At 49.5% G+C, this 19,129-nt stretch overlaps 1 protein-coding gene across 1 annotated transcript in view; it reads right to left on the bottom strand.

Annotated features, from left to right (window-relative positions):
• NAT10 (N-acetyltransferase 10) overlaps positions 1-19,129 on the bottom strand; it is a 38,010-nt gene that overhangs the window by 10,308 nt on the left and 8,573 nt on the right. Inside the window, exons 6-20 of the mRNA XM_082748907.1 lie at positions 17,799-17,860; positions 16,027-16,141; positions 15,822-15,929; positions 11,977-12,110; positions 10,693-10,786; positions 10,466-10,564; positions 7,535-7,671; positions 4,652-4,776; positions 4,062-4,212; positions 3,681-3,777; positions 2,722-2,838; positions 1,909-2,010; positions 1,739-1,813; positions 1,070-1,186; positions 98-231 (exon numbers count right to left, since the gene is read on the bottom strand). Coding sequence (XP_082605033.1) covers positions 98-231; positions 1,070-1,186; positions 1,739-1,813; positions 1,909-2,010; positions 2,722-2,838; positions 3,681-3,777; positions 4,062-4,212; positions 4,652-4,776; positions 7,535-7,671; positions 10,466-10,564; positions 10,693-10,786; positions 11,977-12,110; positions 15,822-15,929; positions 16,027-16,141; positions 17,799-17,860 — 1,667 coding nt within the window. The remainder of the gene's footprint in view (positions 1-97; positions 232-1,069; positions 1,187-1,738; positions 1,814-1,908; positions 2,011-2,721; positions 2,839-3,680; positions 3,778-4,061; positions 4,213-4,651; positions 4,777-7,534; positions 7,672-10,465; positions 10,565-10,692; positions 10,787-11,976; positions 12,111-15,821; positions 15,930-16,026; positions 16,142-17,798; positions 17,861-19,129) is intronic.

Below are 19,129 nucleotides of genomic sequence, written 5' to 3'. Positions count from 1 at the left end.
CTGGCTGGAAGACACACACACAATCCACAGAACACTCACTCTCGGGACACCAAGGCCACAGGATGACACGAGGAAGGAAGGACAGGCAAACCCTTACTTGAGGAGCCGGGGGGTCAAGCCGTAGGACACACCCAGGTAGTCCAAGTGCTCAGCAGGCCTCTCGTTCAGTTTGAGGAGTAAGGGAGGCAGGTCCTTCCGAGGAGTGACGACCTCTTCCAACAAGCTGACGGCCTGGAAGATGCCAGGAAGAGAACACAGTCCAACCAGCAGAGGAAGAGGAAGCTCAGTGACATTCCCGAGCACCCTCACTGTGCCAGGCTTGGACCGAAACACAGCAAAAACTGGGACAGGTTTGTTGTTTGTTCCCTGGTTTTTAAATTACAGGCAACCACTGGGTCCAGCAATTGTTCCCCAACACACCCAACACCTGGACACGCATGAAATCACACCGCTCCACACCTAAAATTCAGGGAAACAGCTACACGGTTTTAAAATGCCTTAGCATTGACGAAGAGACAGAGACAGTGTCCTGAAGATCCAGCTCTGTCACCAGGTGGCCCTGTGACTTGGGCAGGAACCAACCTCTAAACCAGCCATAAATTACAAGCCCTTTGCCTGCCTCCCAAACAGGCATACTGTGAAAATCAAGTCAATGTGTATGGAAAAACTCGCAGTTCACGGCGTTCATGACATCACCAAGAGAGACACAATCTCCCGGAGTCTGGGCTCAGTGACCCGAGGAGGAGGCCGCCAAATGCAGAGTCGAAGCGGAAGCACACAGCCGAGTTCCCGGGAGCTCCTTAAGACACGGATCATGGGGCCCCTCCCCGCCCCCTGACTCAGGAGGCCTTCGGCAAGGCTCGGGGCATTTTTAACAAGTTTCCAGGTGATGCTGCTGAGGCTGATCTGAGGCTCTCAATTCAAGCACCTCCAGAAGCCGCTGCTTCTCCAAAACGGAGGAAATCTGCGAGAGCTCAGAGAGCCCAGAGCGCTGAACAGTTCTTCATGTTCCCAAAGACCCAGAGGACCATCCTCCCAGCATCCAGGCGTTTGGCCAGAAGAGGCTTACCTCGCTGCTGACCGTGTGAATTTCTTGTGACGTCTCCAGGACCTTTTCCTCCAGACAAGGGAATCTGCCTTCGAAGTACATCTGCAGCAGCTGCAGAGCTCGGCTGCCATAGCCCATCTAGGAGCAAACACAGAGGGAAAAAGACAAGAGAACAAGAAAGGTTCTCAATCTGCCAGAAGCACCTCTACGCCTCTGTACTGCTTCCAGAAAGCCTCCGTTCTGAGTCAAACTACACTTGGCAGAGAACCAATAAAATCCCTCCATGAGGTCAAAGCAGAGGCCCTAAGAGCAAGCACCCTATGACTCCCACTCTCACACCATCTAGCCTGAGCATCAGGAAGGCTGGGCCCCAGATCAGCAAGCCCCAAACGGACGTCTCCACAGCGGACTCCTCAGTGGGGATTTTGAAGAGACAGGAGCTAACAAAAGTCGGTCAGGTTCACGGGTGCCCTGTCTTCACAGAAGAAAAGCGAGCATATACAATCACCCTGTCCACCCGCCAATCCCTGGCCTCGGGCAAACTGTCCATGGGAGAGAAGTACCTGGAACTGCCTACTCTTGACTAGCCATCCACCCAAAGAGCCACATATACCCGGCCCAGGGAGCTGCCAGCAGCACAGCTGCAGCTAATGAAGCCCGGCGGGTCTGAGAGGCCTAAGGACGAGTTACCCCCTGATAATCCGGGTGAACAGCAATGCGAACAACCCTTCCACCGGAGAGGCCGCCGAAGTCTGGGTCTTGGAACTGTGTGGGAGACACAAGCCAGGAAGTGAGCCACAAAAACCTCGTCCAGCCCCGCCGGCCTCACTCACTCAGCCACATTAGGGAAAGGGCGACACCTGTTCTGACACTGTCCACGGAATCAGGTCCCCCGAAGCCTTCTTCCCTCGAGACAGGCTGTTCAAGATGGACTGGCGAGAGATCTCCCCCTCAAGGCACACCTGCAGGGGAAGCAGGACAGTGCAGAAGGCCAGAAGCAGGGAGCAAGCCCACTCACAGAACATCATCAATGCAGCTTCCCTGACAAGGCCAGCTCTTTCCTAACATTATGATGTATATGAAATGTATATGTATATGAAAAGGAAAAATAACAGAGAAATGCATTAGTAGGGGCGCCTGGGTGGCTCAGTCGGTTAAACGGTCTGCCTTTGGCTCAGATCAGGATCTGAGAGTCCCGGGATCGATGCCCACACTGGGCTCCCTGCTCAGCGGGGAATCTGCTTGTCCCTCTCCCTCCCCTGTGTGTGTGGCTGTACATACTCTCTCTAATAAAATCTTAAAAAAAAAAAGAAAAAAAATGTGTAAGTACATGCCAGGCATTAAAAACATTATTGTTTCCATGCTTTTTCTTCTAATTTTAGAAGTATTGCTTTTATAATAAAGGAAGAAAACAAACAAACAAAAAACTTCTGTTTTAGGAGAAACCCTAGGTCAAAATACGAGTGGCCAGTTCCGACCTTCACCTCTCCTCCAACAGTGAGGCTCTGGGTGTCCGGCAGGGGTGGTTTCCTTCCATGCACCCTCATCACCTGCCTCAAATCACCCAGCCACTTGGCTCCACCCCGGGAATCAACACCTCCCCTGACACACCCCAGCTACTGAGTCATTAACACTTGATTCCTAAGTGTGTCCCCAAACAACGGCCACCATACCTGGATGACAGCAAGCACTTCTGGCAGGGCATTCTGGGTGGGGGGCACTGGGGGCAGGAGGCAGAAGAGATGGTGAGCAGGTGCATCGGAAAGCATCTGGAGATCATTGGGAGAGTTCTGTGGGGCACAAACAGAGTCCGTGAGAATCACTCCTCTTATTCTTCACTCGAGAGGCCACTCCGGAGTCATCGGCTGACTGGAGTACCGCCCTCGCCGAAGCCAAGCTGTGAGCTGAACCCCGGCTGAGTGCTTTACTTGTATGTCAGCCGGCCAGCCGAGACCCTGCGAAATGGCCTAGGAGGGACTTCGCCTCAAATGTTTGCTGTCATCGTTACACAAGTGCTGAGGCTAAGAAAAAGGGCACAGGACTGCTTCGTCAGCGCTGCGGATTTCACAGCTGGGAAGGGAACTTTTTCCTGAGAAGAGGCTGCTACTTCAACAAAACCTATCACCACTTCTAACACCGAACTCTTCAGCCTTCCTTTGAAAGGTGTTCGTAACAATGCTACCTAGAGCCTCACAAAGTGTCCTTCCCAACATGCCCTTCACTCTGGAAGATTTTCAGATATTCTAAATTCTCATTTGGCATTCCTTAAATACAGCCCAGAGGTCCAAGAGTGGCCTCAGTCGGTCAGTACCACCAGGTCACCGCTGCTATGCCATCTGAGCCCATCTGTAGCAGACGAATGAGAAACACAAGACCCTATTTTAAAAGCAGCAAAGCTCTCTGTTTTCCCCAGCTACGAGCAGGAATTCCACACTCTGCGCGGCTGGAAGCCCAAGACGGGTCTGAACAATGGACAATGCAATCTCTCCAGCAGTATCAGTGCAGAACATCTAAGTCCCAGAACAATGGTCACCTGGGCCATCAGGTAGTAAAAGATAGGAAAAGCCAAAAAAGGGACCGTGAGAGCTAGAGTGCACCCGAGAGCACCCGAGGGCTGGCTGGCTACAATTACCTTGTAGTGAGAAGCCACATAGAGGGCCATAAGCCTTTGCAGGAAAACTTCAGAGGCCTTGTGGTAGCAAAAGAGGGTATCTCTATTAACATAGTAGCTGGGTCTGGAGTTAAGCAACCAAAACAAAGCAAAGAGAGCCAAAACAGGACTGCTTCCAGAAGGGACGTGGATACACAGATCGCCCCCAGCAGAAGGAGGAGCCCGCGTCCCTCAGAGAAACCCCGTATTACAGGGAAGGAACAGCAAGGAAATGGAAAACATTCAACTTTCCCCTCTCCCTGGAGCAGGAGCCTGTGGAACAAAGGGCCGAGGCCTTCTGCTCAGTGCCTTCATCGCCCCCCCCCCCCGCCCCTTCACAGGGTGCAGGCGCCGGGAGGATACAGCTCGCAGGCCTCGGGCAGGGGGCAGCCCGAGACTATCCGGGTGATGTTGAGGCAATCCAGGCACAGCAGATCGTTCAGCCACTTCTCCACGGCATCTCCGGGGGCGTATCGGATGGACTCCTGCAGAGAGACCTCATGCAGGGTTCGCGCTGCTCCCCGAAACACACATACATGATGAGAAGAATTGTTAGATATGTTTAGTCAAGAAGAGCAAGGCAAATGTTCTACTCCCTCTGTCACAGGCCCAGGTAAATACGGTTGGAGAATTCAAACTGAGTGGTTTTAAACTGTTCTGGGGGATGTTCAATCTGCCATGACACTGATCCCACAGGGATCCCACTAAGTCAGTGCAACCATGCCCTGAGGCGGTGACAAACCAGGGCCCAATCCAGAAGTCCTGGGTCAGGCTCCCAACAGGTCACTGGCCTGCTGTTCCCTGGAGAAAGCAACTCCACTTTCTGGGGACCCAGCCTCTGTGCCCCACGGCTGGCCAGGCTGGTACCACCCAGGCTGGTATGAGGAGATGATCCTGCAACATGGTCTGTGGGGACCTGGCGTGGACAGGCCCGTCAAGAGCTCTGGGGGTACCTGAGGCCAGTCTGGCTGTCGCTGTGGCCTTGTTCTCTGCGGTAGTGCTGATCTGGCTCTGGGCGCTCTGCTGACGGAGCTGCTGGATCAGCTTGAGGGACAGGGACCGGCCAGTGCCCTCGTAGCTAGGAGCAAAAGCAAAGGCCATCAGGCAGGACATCCGAAATCCACCCCCTAGGAGAGGATGGAGAGCTCCCTTCCTCACCCTGCTGCCGTCTGGACTCCCCGCAGAGGGGGTACATGCCCACAGGAGGCAAGGCAGCAGGGTGCCTCAGCTGGGGGCCGGTGGGCCCGGGCTTCAAGTCTGGCGTGACTACTTAGCACCTCTGGGCAAGGAACTCACCCTCTTTAAGCCTCCCACCTCACGGGACGATGCTGTGAACCAAAAAGAAAATAAGGACTGGAAAGAGGAGGCGAATACAACCTTCAGCATAACAAACTGGAACAGTGCTCAGGGTCAGCGAGCGAGCTGCCACTGCAGACACACCTGAAGAAAGGCAGAGAGTGCTTCCGGTGTGGAAAATCAAGACTGAATAACCCGCCACCTCAGTAATTCCTCTCAGCCCTACTTCACTGAGAAGGTGACAAAGCAACTAACAAAGATTTTGGAAAAAAAAAAAAAAGAAATTGTCTTTACTCTGGTCAGCAAACGGACTCTTGTCATTTGTATTTCCTCCTTCAGTCACAGCACGGGGGGCGGGGCGGGGCGCGGCGGGTAGACCGCTTAGTGGGTCTTCTTTTTTGTTCAGTATTACATCACCTCATGGTATGTACTATGATAATATTTATAGACCATATAAATACTTCCTCTTACTCGAATACTATTTTTAAAGAATGATCAAAAAATCGGAATGTTGAGGTATTTTATTCTCCTTCCCAGCCACACGTAACAAAATTTTCTCAAAAGAATTCCATTTACTTATTTAAAAAAGAAGAAAAACAAGTAAGCACAAGCAACTAAACAATTTCTGGCACTTCAAAGGACATTATCAAGGAAGTGGAGGAAAAAATAGAAGGAAATATTTGTAAATCATATAAGGCACCGGTACCTGGAATACATGAGGAAAACTTACAACTCAGTAATAAAAAGACAAATATGCCAAATAGAAAAAGGAGCAGAGGATCTAAATAGCTATTTCTCCAAAGATCACAAACCGTGGATAAGTAGGATAAGATGCCCCACCCACATCGTCAGCCATTAGGGAAATGCAAACGAAGACCATAACGAGACTCGACTTCACACTCACTAGGATGGCTATAATCAAAAGACATGTAACACACATGCTGGCAAGGACATGGAAAACTTGGAAAATCTCATACGCTACGGGTGGGAATTTAAATTGGTGCAGCTGCTTTAAAAAACAGTCTGGCGGATCCTCAAGCAGCTAAATGTAAAGCTACTATCTGACCCAGGAATTGCACTCCTAGGTATAGACCCAACAACACTAAAAACATGTCCACACAGAAAACCTTCCTAGCAGCATTATTCCTGACAGCCAAAAGATAGAAACAACCCCAATGTCCATCAACAAGTAAACGGAAAAACAAAATGTATATAAACATTCAATGGAATATTATTTGATCATTAAAAGGAAGGAAATCCCAACACAAGTCACACGGACAAACCTTGAAAACACGGTAAGTGAAAGAAGCCAGTCACAAAAGACCCCACATTGTTTGATTCCATTTACATGAATCGTCTAGAACAGGTAAATCTATAGAGACAGTAGACTAGTAGTTCCCCAAAGCAGGGGGATTAGAGGGTGATAGGTAAAGGGTATCGCTTTTCTTTTGGGGGTGACAAAAATGCAAAATTGATTGTGGGGCTGGTTGCACAATTCTGTGCAGATACTAAAAAGCACAGAATTACACATTTGAAGTGGGTAAACTGCTTAATACATGAATTATATCTCAATAAAACTACTCGCAAAAAAAGTAAAATCCATTTTTTAAAATATTTTCAGTAAAGCAGACACAATATATATCTGTTAACAGAGGATTATCTCTTCAAGATGTGATTCACACCAAGAAATCTTTCCAATATTGAAGATAGATACTCACTGACCTGGAAAGAGCTCACAATATATTGTTACATAAAAAAGTAAACTAACTAAAATAAGTAAACAATGTTCACATTCTCGTTTAAAATTAAAGTAAATGTGTAGAAAATGTATAACAAAATTCTAACAGAAGATACTTCTCATGGTGATACTATTGGTGACTTTTCTTTTTGTTTGCCTGTTTTTCCTAATGGTTCCACAGCAAGCATGAACTAAATACTTTAAGTATCTAAACAGAGCTCTTGAGCCACTGTAAGACTGCTGTCTTGGGGTACCAGGGGGGCTCAGTTGGTTAAACATCTGACTCTTGGTTTCGGCTCAGGTCACGATCTCTGGGTTGTGGGATCAATCCCCGAGTCAGGCTCCACGCTGACTGGGGAGTCCGCTAGGGATCCTCTCTCCCCCTCTGCCCCTTCCCCCACCTTGCTCTCAAATAAATAAATGTTTACCAAAAAAAAGACTGCTATCTAATGCTAATTTGATAGTTGCTGTCACACTGTATTTTCACATGGCTCTAAGAGAGATGACATCAGTACTGCTGGGTGCTCTGTGAAAACTAATCAGGCCTAGAGACAAGATGAGACCCTCACCACTTGAATTATGAAATTCGTCAGTCTCGTGCTGCCCATTTTACCATCAGACCAGAGGTGGGTGCCCCTCGTTAATGAGAGACTGACTCCAATGCGCCAGGAGAGACCAAAGCAGCTCCTATGACTCTGGCTTCGAGAACCAGACCACCTACCCCGACCCAGGCATGCTCACTCACGCCCACTAACGGTCAAGAACCTACAACGGGAGCAATGACTCCCACCCAAGTGCTTACCCGTTGATGGTGGATGCCATGAACACAAGGTAGGGGCCCAGGAGGCTTTTCACCAGGGGCAGGGGGATGGCAGCGGCTTCATCAATCACAACAAGCTCGGCCTGACCCAGTTTCACAGCATCTGCAGGGTGTATATACTGTGGGGAAGAAAAGTTTACGTTATTACCCGGCCATCCCGGGGCCACAGCTGTGATCCCTGCAAGGCCTCATCAAGGCCCCTCTCTGTCCTATTTCCTACTTCCCAGTTCTTCTCTCACTTCTCCTTTCCACTTTTTCTTGGCAGGACAAAACAGAATGGGCTTGAAGCCCAACACCTGGGTTCGGAAGTTCAACCACCGATTACGTGCCCCAGGACGGGTCACTCAGCCTCGCAGCCTCAGACTTCTGTCCAGTAAAGTGGAGGAAATACACATCTGATAGCTGCTTAGGAGAAACATCGGGGAAATCTGGAAAAATGCCCTGGCTGGTGCCTGGCCTAGTACTGATAGATGGGGCTCCCTCTTCCTCTCTTCGTCTTCCCATGCTTCTCTCTAGCCTCGCCCTGGCCAGGGAGCCAGAGGCACAGCCTCGTCCTAGCAGCAGTGGCGGATGGGACGGTCAGGTGTCCCAAGCACCTCCTACACTCTGGGTCCTGGGCTACCTGCTTGGACACCGTCATCATTAAGGCCACGTCTCCCAGCCCTGAAGAAGATGCTTCTAAGACTCGATAATACCTTCCTAATACACACACACTCACATATCCTTAACTGTATGACTAGCTTGGCTACCTAACACCACAAAGTTGCCCTAAGTTTGGCATCCTTATGCATGCAAACCACCCTTTCGGTTTCTTCAGGGCCTCCTGCTATTTTTAAAGTTTGGGCAAGGCCACAAAGAGGTATTTTACAGGAGGGAAAACCTGAATTAACATAAAGACATGCAACCTCGCTAGTAAGCAACACAATGCCAGAGATGGCGAGGAGGTCCCACTTCATTCATGGACACGGAATATAGATAGCCATAAAACACCCCGTGTTGGGAAGAACGTGAGGAAAACAAAAATTTAAAAAAAAAATGCTGGTGGGAAAGTAAACTGGTACACTTTTTTAAAGGAGAATCTGGCAAAAACAACGAAAAGGGAGGAATCTGTGCATACTCTAAATCGAATAGTTCCATTCCTAGAAACATAAACAAACAGTAATATAAACATAAAATGCTTGAGAATCAAGCAGAGCTGCAAGCTTTCATCTGGACGAATTCTGAAAACAAAAGCTGAGTAACAAGGCAGGCCGAAAAAGGACAAGCACGGTATGTTATTGTTCATGGATACCTAATTACTTAGTAAAATACAAACACAGGAAATGAAAGGAAACACACCGACCCAGAGCTGAGTTACCTATGGGGAGTGGCAGGAGGAGGAATGGGATTGGTGGGGGGGGCACAAGACGGGCTTCAATTTTGTCTCTGATGCTTTACATCTTTAAGACAAAAATAAAAGTGACTTTAAAATATGAAATAAACATAGCAAACTCCAAAGTGTCAATATTTCTTAGGCGTATGTGCTTGGATTCTGAATATAATCTTGTCCTCCGGACTTTTCTCAAGTATTTCTTTACAAGTAAGATCATCTCACTGCTTTGCTGGAAGTGGGTCAGGGACAGAGCAGTCCCACTCAGTTCTAACAGCAAACACACACCCTCAGTAGGGCCCCATGTCTTGGACTCTTTAAGGGGAAAAAACTAAACAAGCACCTCATAAAAATAGCCGAAAGCAGCCCCCGGAGAGGCGTAGCCGACTTTAATATTCGTCTTTTTCTCAATTTCCAGCAAGGAGAAGGAGGCCTCAAAGGGACCCAAATGGAGCCTCATAAAGTCAGGTCACCTCTTCTGTGTTTAAACGCCAGCCTGGAGACAAAGGGACTCTGGTAATACAAGCCGGTCTCTGATTACAGATCCAAAGAGCAAAGGGCCGAGCCTGGGCATTTCAAGGAAAGGTTTCCTTTCTCTGGTTTGTGTATTTTTCTTGAGTTTTAACAGGTCTCTGTGTTCTCACTGCCTGTCGCCTGCCCTCCACCCCACCCCACCATCGGACTTCCTCCCTTTCAGGGAGGCTGAGGGAATCTGGCAAAAATGGGAAGAAATGTACAGAATGAAGGGATTCTAGAAAGAGACCTAGCAAGAAAAAATGAAGATCCTTAGGTAAAAGGCAGAGACACTTACCATTATTTACAATCTGAACCTTTGATGAAAGGTATAGCTCCCTGACAGGCGGATACATATGCCTTCACAGGCAGAAAGGTCACAAACTGCCAAGTTTACCTGGCCCACTTCCCACCCCAAGACTGAAAATAATCAATGAGCCTCCTCTGCTGGGAGCCCGGGGGCCTCCATCCCTTCTGCAAGCCTGTCACACTGATGCTTCTCTACAACCGAACAGAATTGCAGCCTTTGGACACGTGCACGCCATTCAGGCTTCCAGAGCACTAGAGGTTTATGGAGTTTTCAGGGAAAACACTGTTTAAAAAGGAAAATAGGGCACTAAGCTAAACCACAAGACTCAGAGTACATCTTCCAAAGTTCTCTTTCTCTTTTAAGTGGCGAGGCTGTTGTTCTAGTTACCGATGCACCACCTCAAAACCTACCGTAACTAAGGAAAATCAGACCTGGTGTCAGACAGTGAGTGTGGTTCTTCTAGCTGGTTCACAGTCACGACCCCACTTACTCAATTTCCGAGGGATAAAACGATAACCTTCTGACCTGGCTACCAACGTTTGCGAGTTTGCTTCCAGGTTTTCCTTGACAAGAGCCTGAAAATTTGGATCAGGTTTATCATAAAGCAGCAACACGTACACAAGACACCCAATTACACATGACATAAAATGCTCTAAAATGGCTGTACTGAGATACAGCAGAACACTGGCCCCACACAGCAGGGTTTTAGAACAAGCCTCACCTGAATGGTCTGCCTGTGTTCTCGGAATACATTCACTCTGATCACCGCTTTGTTAAATTCAGGATTGAGCGACTGAATGATCTCATAATCCAGGTGCTCCTGACGGAGAGAGTCAAATCAAGAACAAACTTTAGAAACTAAAATTAAAGTAAGCAGGCATTCCAAGGACTTCACCTAGACTGAAGCCCAGCCCGGAACCAAAGTAAATCCTTATCCTCATTTCCTACCTGATACTGCAGAGCATCAAATCCTTTGAAGACAAATTCAAACAGAGTGTGGAGGTTATCAGGGCTTGGGGAGGTAACAAAGATATTGGAGTACCTATTGAACAAAAGAAAAGGACAATTTTTTTAAAGAATCAGGACATCCAAAAGGGACGTGTAGGGAATGTAAGAGGAAAGAAGAGACTGTTGTTTGCCCCGTCCCAAAGGTGATTACCAAAGGTAATGGCAGGAAAGAGAAAAAAAAAAAGAACACTTCCTAGGGAGGAAAAGTGAAACTCCAGATCCACATGCATTTTTGTCCCAAACTAAGGAGAACACACGAACAGTGAGAAGGCCGTGCGTCCTGGCAGCCTGCTCCTGACATCTGTGAAGGCGCGCTGCCGAGAGGTGCACACTGCTTCCTGAGCCTGTGTCCTGGGACCAGAAGGTGGCCTCACTCATTGCTAGCTGTGCTGAGAGCGTTTCAGACCATGAGGCCCAACAGCTCAATGGGAGCTCAGGCCAAGACTGCACTGAACCTGCAGGGGGCCTGGTTGAGTGTAGAGTGCCAAAGGCAAAGGTGCTGACCAGCCCCACCGGAGCATCGGGAATGACAGACCAGAAGTCAGGGGCTGCCCTTGGCCCCAGCACTAATAGCACTGACCTGCTGGGGAATCGTGAGTGACTCACTGAAACTCCCTGGGCCTAGGTTTATCCCTCCATGAAATGCTTACAGAGCTACTAGGAGCACCAAGGAAGACCACACATATGAGGACATGGTAAATTCTAGGTCCATTATTTCAGCCTGTGAAGCGGGAAGTAAATGCTCTTCTGGCAACTGCATAAACCTCCCGCCCAGGGCAAAAGAACAGAAAGAAACATCACACTCAAAGGCAGCTCCTTAAGAGCAAACAAGCTGTTCGACTGAGCAAAACCATTAAAATGTCAAATGTGTACTTTCTGCAGTCAGCAAAGATAGTCACATACATTCCCATCTCCTGAAGAGTTTTAAAGTTTCTTACTCTTGTTTCTTTCCTCTTGTACATCTGTCCCACTTTGTCTGTGTGTTCAACTTTAAATAGTGATCACAAAGGTCCTGGTGTATGTGTCCACATGCCTGCACATGTGTGCACCACCAGGGGAGGGAGAAACAGAGTCACTGCATCTAGACAGGAACCCACCACCTAGAGAAATCACATAGGGGCTCACACAGCCCCAGGGACAGTCTCCCAGTCCCTTGACTCCTACTTCGCACACTTCTTCCTCAGAGCTCAGACTTCCCAAAGCAGGGGAATGAGAGCTCCTTACCCAAAAGCCACTGCCCCAGCAATAGCCAACCCCAGAGCTGCAGACTTCCCCCTTCCTCGGGCAGCTGTGAGCGCGACAGTACTTCTCAGGGTCTTTTCAGAGATGCCCTCGATGAACTTCAAGACAGCTTTGGCCTGTGAAAAGAGAACCCTATTAGGTGAGCTGGGAGAAAGACCAAGTGTCAGCCACCTACTGCCAATACGGTGGGGAAGTCGGGGCTAAATCAAAAGGGGCCTATCCCAGCCGGCCAGGAGGCAAAGCTCAGCACTTGCGCTTCTCACTGCTTGGTCATCTCCTCTCTGTCTCAGGGCCTGAAATGCCACTTGGATGCTGGGAACACCCACTTCTAGACCTCTTCCCTACCCATCAAACTCCTGTATACATGCATCTGCCCCTACATGTCTCCACTGGGATGTGTGTCAGACTTCTCAAACTGACCTAAGGGGAACCCAGGGTGTCCCCCACCAACTTCCTCCATCTACAGCCTTCCCTCTCTCAGTTAACTGTCCCACTGTTCAGGCCAACAGCCTCTCCATTTTCTCCCTACCTCTGATTCACCGCCAAAGCCCATCAATGCTACCTTCAGAAGAGGTACCAATCCTACGATCCCTCACCTGTGTCCTCCTCTGCCATGCTGCTCAAAGCCCCCGTGCCGTCTTCCCCCATCATTACAAGAGACTCCCAGTTAGTTTTTCTGCTTCCACCTTTGTTCCCCTACAGTCTAGACTCAACACAGCAGCCAGAGGGGAAATTTTAAAGTTGAGCCTGGGGATCCCTCCAGCAGCTGTGCTGAGAGACTGGGCATGTGAAACCTACCGTGGGTGCCCACTTCTCAGACAGTAAGTGCCAAGCCCTTCAGAGCCACGTGGCTCTGCCGCACGACCTCTGTCATCTCCTCCTATTCGCATCCGCTCACTCTGCTTCAACCCAGGCAGCCTCCTTGCTGGTCCCCGGGCAAACCACGTAGACTCCTACCTCAGGGCTCTACCCATGGTGGCCCCTCGCCAGAAGCACTCTCCCTCCAATGGCCCCAAGGCTCATTTCCCCAACTCCTTCAAGGCTTTGCTCAAGGATCACCTTCTAAACCAGGGCCCCCAGAACCACAGCCTCTGCCCACCTCCTGCATTCCTGATCCCTTTGTGACACTGTTTGTTTCCCCATCGTACACAGCACCTTCTACTGCAGATCAGGATTGGCCCATTTCCTTGGCTCAACGTCAGACTCAACCCACCAGAACACAAGCTCCACAAAGCAGGAGTGCCCCTCCTTTCTACTATGGAGCCCAGTGCCTAGGGTCGAGTCTAGCACCTAGGAGAGCAAGAGTCCAGAGGCACTGAATGAGAAGATGAACCACAACACTACTTGGGGGCCAAACTCTACTCCTCGCCTGGGATCTGCCCAGGAAAAGGCCGAAACTGGGAAGAAGGCCAGAGGGTCCAGCCTGGTCTGTCTGGTCCTAAAGAAGCTGCCTGACACACCCAGGCAGTGACAGTGAAGAAGACATTGAGGAGACACAAGCCCAGGCAGATGGAAAGGAAGGAAGGGAAAGCGCTTCAAGGAGCCAGAGTCTCTCCAGATGGAAACACTCAGAGATCCAGGTCCTACTCTTTTTTTTTTTTTTTTAAATTTTATTTATTTATTTTACAGAGAGAGAGATCACAAGTAGGCAGAGAGGCAGGCAGAGAGGGGCGGGGGGAAGCAGGCTCCCCGCTGAGCAGAGAGCCCCATGCGGGGCTCAATCCCTGGACCCTGAGACCACGACCTGAGCCGAAGGCAGAGGCTCAACCCACTGAGCCACCCAGGCGCCCCCCAGGTCCTACTCTTAATGGCTTTTGCTGAGCGCTGTATTTTGTTCGTTTGTTGCTTCCTGCTGAGAAGTTCTAAATTCTGACAAAACATAACCAGGAAAAATTTGGCTCAGTTAGTTGAACGTCTGACTCTTGGTTTTAGCTCAAGTCATAGTCTCACGGATCATGGGATGGAGACCCACGCTGGGCTCCCTCCTCAGCAGGAAGTCCGCTTGAAGATTCTCTCCCTCTGCCCCTCCCCTGCACAGATGTGCATGTTCTCTCTCTCTCTCTCTCTCAAATAAATAAATCTTTTGGGGCACCTGGGTGGCTCAGTGGGTTAAGCCTCTGCTTTCAGCTCAGGTCATGAACTTAGTGTCCTGGGATTGAGCCCCACATCGCATCGGGCTCTCTGCTCAGCAGGGATCCTGCTTCCCCCGCAACCCCCCGCCCCGCCTTGCCTGCCTCTCTGCCTACTCGTGTTTTCTGTCTGTCATATTAATAAATAAAATCTTAAAAAAAAAAAATCTTTTTAGAAAATACATCCTAAAACAATATGCTACAATGAAAAACCAACCCCCCGAAATAATTTACAAAACAAACAAACCCAGATGCCCAGTAATTATATGAAAAAAGTACCTGCTTTTCTCATAATTAAAGCAACACAAATCAAAAGAGTGATTCTGTGTCCCTGTAACACAGGACTGGTAGGCTTAGAAGTTTAACCATAGCCAGTACTGGCAAGGTGTAGGATAAAATGCGTTTTCATACTGTTGCTGGTTCCAAGAACCAGTGCGATACCCATTTTAATGCACACACACTCTAATCCAGCAATTCTTCTAGAAACTTATCCTAGAGACAGTGCATATCTGTAAAAAAGATCCTAACAGCATTGTCTATAATAGGAAAAAAGCTGGAATCAACTCAAGTGTCTACTAGGGGACCACTTACACTGTACAGCATAATCCCTTCACATATTTGCAAAATCTCCATTTGTATACACAGGAAAAGTTCAAGAACACACAATAAACTGTTAATGACAGTTGTCTCTGCAGAGGGGGACTGCCAAGTAGAAACACCATCTTCCATTTTTAAAGCACGCTCTTTCATACTTGGTGATGTTTTTTCTGTGTATTTTCTTACAACACTCCTACTGTTTTTATACCTTCTCCCTCTTCTGTCCTTTCTCCATCCTCTCGCTCATTTCCACTCTCTGACAAAGGGGACGAGAAAGTGGCTCAAAGAAGCCTAGAGCCTGCAGCCTGGGCTGCACAGAGAGCTATGTGGCCAATAATTCTATTTCTAGAACAAGCAGGGAAATCAGCCTGCTGGGCCTCCACCCCAAGTGGGAGGTGTCACTGCAGCTGTTTTCCATCATGAGGGCAGAGCCCAGTGCCAAGAGGCCTGGACTGTTCCTCTGGCTCAGGCTGGACCAGAACCCTGAACACACCTGACAGCGTGAAGCTCTCTGGCCACAGTCAGGTCCTGCACAGCCCAGGAACCACTAGAGAAGCTGAGGGTACCAGCCCTGATCACGTCGGTGAGCACAGAAGTGCATCCTGGAAGCTCCCTCCCAGCCCACCTAGACACACCACTGCACAGGACCCCATCAGACCTCACTCTGGAACCAGGGCACAAGGGGCCTCAGGCTCTCTTCTCACTTCTACACAAAGCGGAAGCAAAATCTTTATGTCATTAAAACTTAACTAAAATGGAAGAACACAGATATATCACCCTCTTTTAGAAAATGTGCCGGGGAGGTTCCTCTTTAAATTCAATCCATCTCCCCCAGCACAGCCCCAGACCCTCTACTCCCTGAACTGATGACGTGAAGTGGAGGGGGAGGTAATCCCTGGACCTGTTATGAACGCAGATGACAGAGACTAGCCCTGATGTTCCTGCACAAATTAAAGCAAGAGAAAAGGTCCCTTCCTCAGGAGGATCCAAGTCCTGATTTGTCCTGACTTGTCCAAGTGTGGCTTCTGTAGCTTTCTGCATGTTCTATTTTCCTCTGCAGTGTCCATCCTGGCGCGGGGAAGCTCAGAATGCCACACTCACCTGGTCTAGGGTCCTGCAGCAATCCACCAACACGCCCACCGGCTGGGTGTCCTGTAAGCTCTCCTTCAACTCCTTCAGCTCAAGGTCAGAAGGACCAAGACTCTCCTCCTGCCAGAGAGGAGAGGAGAAGGTTTGCCACTGCCATGGGAGGGTCTCCACAGAAAACACGGCCTCGGCCTGACTCCTGGCCAGCTGGCTGACTCACCGGGGTCCGGGGAGGTAGGGCCTCAATGCTGGCAGCGTGCGACGAGATGGGCAGGATGTTGAGCTGGTCATCGATGACGAGACACTTCTTACAAGAGGCCAGAGAGAGGATAAATCTGAGGAACAAAACGGTCATGAGGTGTTGGGGGGAAGGAGGGCAGTGCCTACGAAACAAAGGTGTGGCTTTTCTTCCGGAAAGTCATTTGGCCCGCACAGCTCTCAGAAAGCTACAGAAAGCCAAAACACAGTTGGAGGGCAGGGCAAGAGGATTCTGAGCTTCCTCTACAAGGTACCTGATAGTGGGTTTGTGTTTTGTTTTTTTTTAAGGTTTTATTTACTCATTTGAGAGAGAGTGAGCAAGACAGAAAAGGCAGTGGGAGAGGACAGAGGGCAAAGCAGACTCCCTGTGGAGCAGGGAGCCCGATGTGGGGCTCCAGCCCAGGGCCCCAAGATCATGATCTGAGCAGAAGGCAGAAGCTTAATGGACTGAGCCACCCAGGCGCCCCCTGAACGTGCTTTATACAGCAAACAAGAACACCCAGAACTGTCTAGAGAGACAGGTTGTAAGCACTCCTACTGTGCACAACTGTCACTGCTCCCTGTGTCACACGGCTCTTCCCACACCCTCTCATGTTCACCCTTTAAAGACTGAGCTGTCTCAGGCCATCCTTCAGTGGGGAGCTCCAAACCCATCCCACAAATGATCACCAGTCACACAGGGAAACAAGCGCATACATGAACGAATTTACCTTCTGCCACGAGGAAAAAATAAAGACAAGGGAGAAGACAGAAAAGCTCCCTTAAGAAATTAACACCAACGCTCCTGAGTGTAGGAAAATGTGTGTTTGGCTAGAGAATTCGAGGTCCTCCCCCAGCACAAGGAGAGCGCCTCACGGGCTCCTGTCACAGGCTTCCTTCTGTTCCACTTGGCAGCAGGCAGCCAGCTCCCAACCTAATCCATCTACTGAGTGAAAGCACCAGAGACGATGAAAACTGGAAAGGCCCCAAGTTTCGAGGCCAGGCCTTCTAAATCTCAGCACAAGCAACATTTCAGACTCTTTGTTGTGGGGCTGCTCTGTTCACCTCAGTCTGATCAGCAGCATCCCTGGCTTCTACTCACTAGATGCCAGTAGTGTCCCCTACCCGTCCAACAGTGTCCCCCAAGTCATGACAACAGAAATGTTTCCAGTGTCCCCAGTGTCCCCAGTGAGCAAGACTGCTCTAGACAAGGACCACTGACTTGGGACGCAGCTTCCTATGGCGTTTCACAGGCTGCTAACCAGTGCTCCTTAAGAAAGGGCTCTGTGGTCATATAAATCTGGGAAATGATCAGTTAAATAGGTCCCTGCTGCTGCAAGACTTCCAGAGGCTACGACAGGCCAATGTGAATCTTCACACAGAACAAACCATATCAGCATTTCCCAGACACAACTGGCCAGAAACCCTTTTGACATCAAGTCCTTCTTAAAATACTAACGTGCTGTGAAACACATTTTGGGAAACGGTGACCCAGACAAATTACCCCTTTGACAGAAGAGTAAGTGAGAAGCCAGAGAGGAGGAGGACTTGGTTCAAGCCCCAGCCCCCCACTCACTTTCACTGCTTCCAGTTGGCTTCCCAACCACCACTGCTGTCCGGGGGCTCTCACTGCTCTGGACCCGTGCCGCCTGCCCTCGGATAAGAGCGCAGCTTTCTGCTGGGTCCAAGACAAAAATATACTTCCCGCCACGGCTCCCCACAATTAAGGGCCTGAGGAATGTGCCTCAGACGTACCTCTCGTTAAATCTTCCCACCACATCCTGATGGGCCTCAGTCCTGTATCTTGAATGCACGTCCTGAAAGAGACAACGTCCGTGAACAAGCAGCCCTGAGATAAGGAGGCGCCAGCGCTGCTGCTGGAAATCGGCCCCCACGCGATCTGCTGTGCTCAAGGGTCGGACCACTCCTTGCTGAAACTGGGATCAGCAAACTCTCAGTGTAGTGTTTTTGAACGACAACAAACTTCCCCTCATCTCAACTTTGGCGTTTTTCCACATTTTATCCAGCACCATAAAATGTCTTCATTCAATAAAACGCACATGCCAACGGTGTGCCAGACATGCTGGCTATACACTGGTGTTTAACGAAGCGTGGCCTCCGTTCCCATGAAGCCTACGGTCCGATGGTTGGAGGGAAACAAATGAGTAACATTCCGGCCAATGCTACAGATGAAAACCAGGGTGCAGCGACAGCAAATGGCAGGGGGCGGTTACTTACCTGCAGTAGGGAGGGAAGGCCCTCTGAGGTGAGGAGCAGACAGCCATATGAAAGGGGGCAGAAGGACAAACAAACTGACGTGGGCACAAGGTCATTCATTCACAAGCATTTAATGAGTGCTTACTAAATGCTGGCCACTCTCCCAGCATCGGGGAGTGCACCAGCAAGGAAAACAAAGTCCCCGATCCCATGAAGTTTAGAGACTAGCACAGGAAGTCAGACAATAAACAAATAAATATGTAACTTCAGGTAGTTGGCCAACGTTCTGAAGAAAAACAAAGCAGGTCACGCATTCCAAACAGGGGGTGAGGAAAGACCACGCTGAGGAGGCGGTTTGAGCAAGGACTTGAATGTGGTAAGGAAGAGGGCCCTGTGATATCCCAGTGGCCACAGCAAATGCGTGGGCCTCTCAGAACACCCAAGGAAGCCAGAGGGGCCACAGAGGCAGGTGATGGGAAGAGCAGTGGTGACAGTAAGCAGCCACTAAGGTTTAAGGAAAGTCCAGGTCACCGTAGTAACACAGCTCGTGAAAGCCTGAGGCTAATGCTAACTCCATTCCCGAGTAGGGCCATGGGAATGACTGAAAACCTAAGAAATAAGAACATCCACGTGGCAATACTGACGAGGTATTACTGACAGCTCTGCATCCACTGAGACACAGTCCCACTCCTAACCATGTCCTCAGCTCTGGATGGAAACTACCCCTTCCACAGTCAAAGCTCTTGCCAAACCGGGGGTGGAACTGGCAAATGTTCTCTCATCATCCACAAGGATGAGGACTGGTGAGGATGTCTGTGCGTCTGTGCGTGGTCCCTTTTTGCAATACACGGATGAGGCACTGGCATGGC

This window comes from Mustela nivalis (assembly GCF_964662115.1).
Source record: "Mustela nivalis genome assembly, chromosome: 9".
NCBI lineage: Eukaryota > Metazoa > Chordata > Mammalia > Carnivora > Mustelidae > Mustela > Mustela nivalis.
Note: the sequence above shows the minus strand (reverse complement) of the source record. Positions and strands in the feature narration are given on the sequence as shown.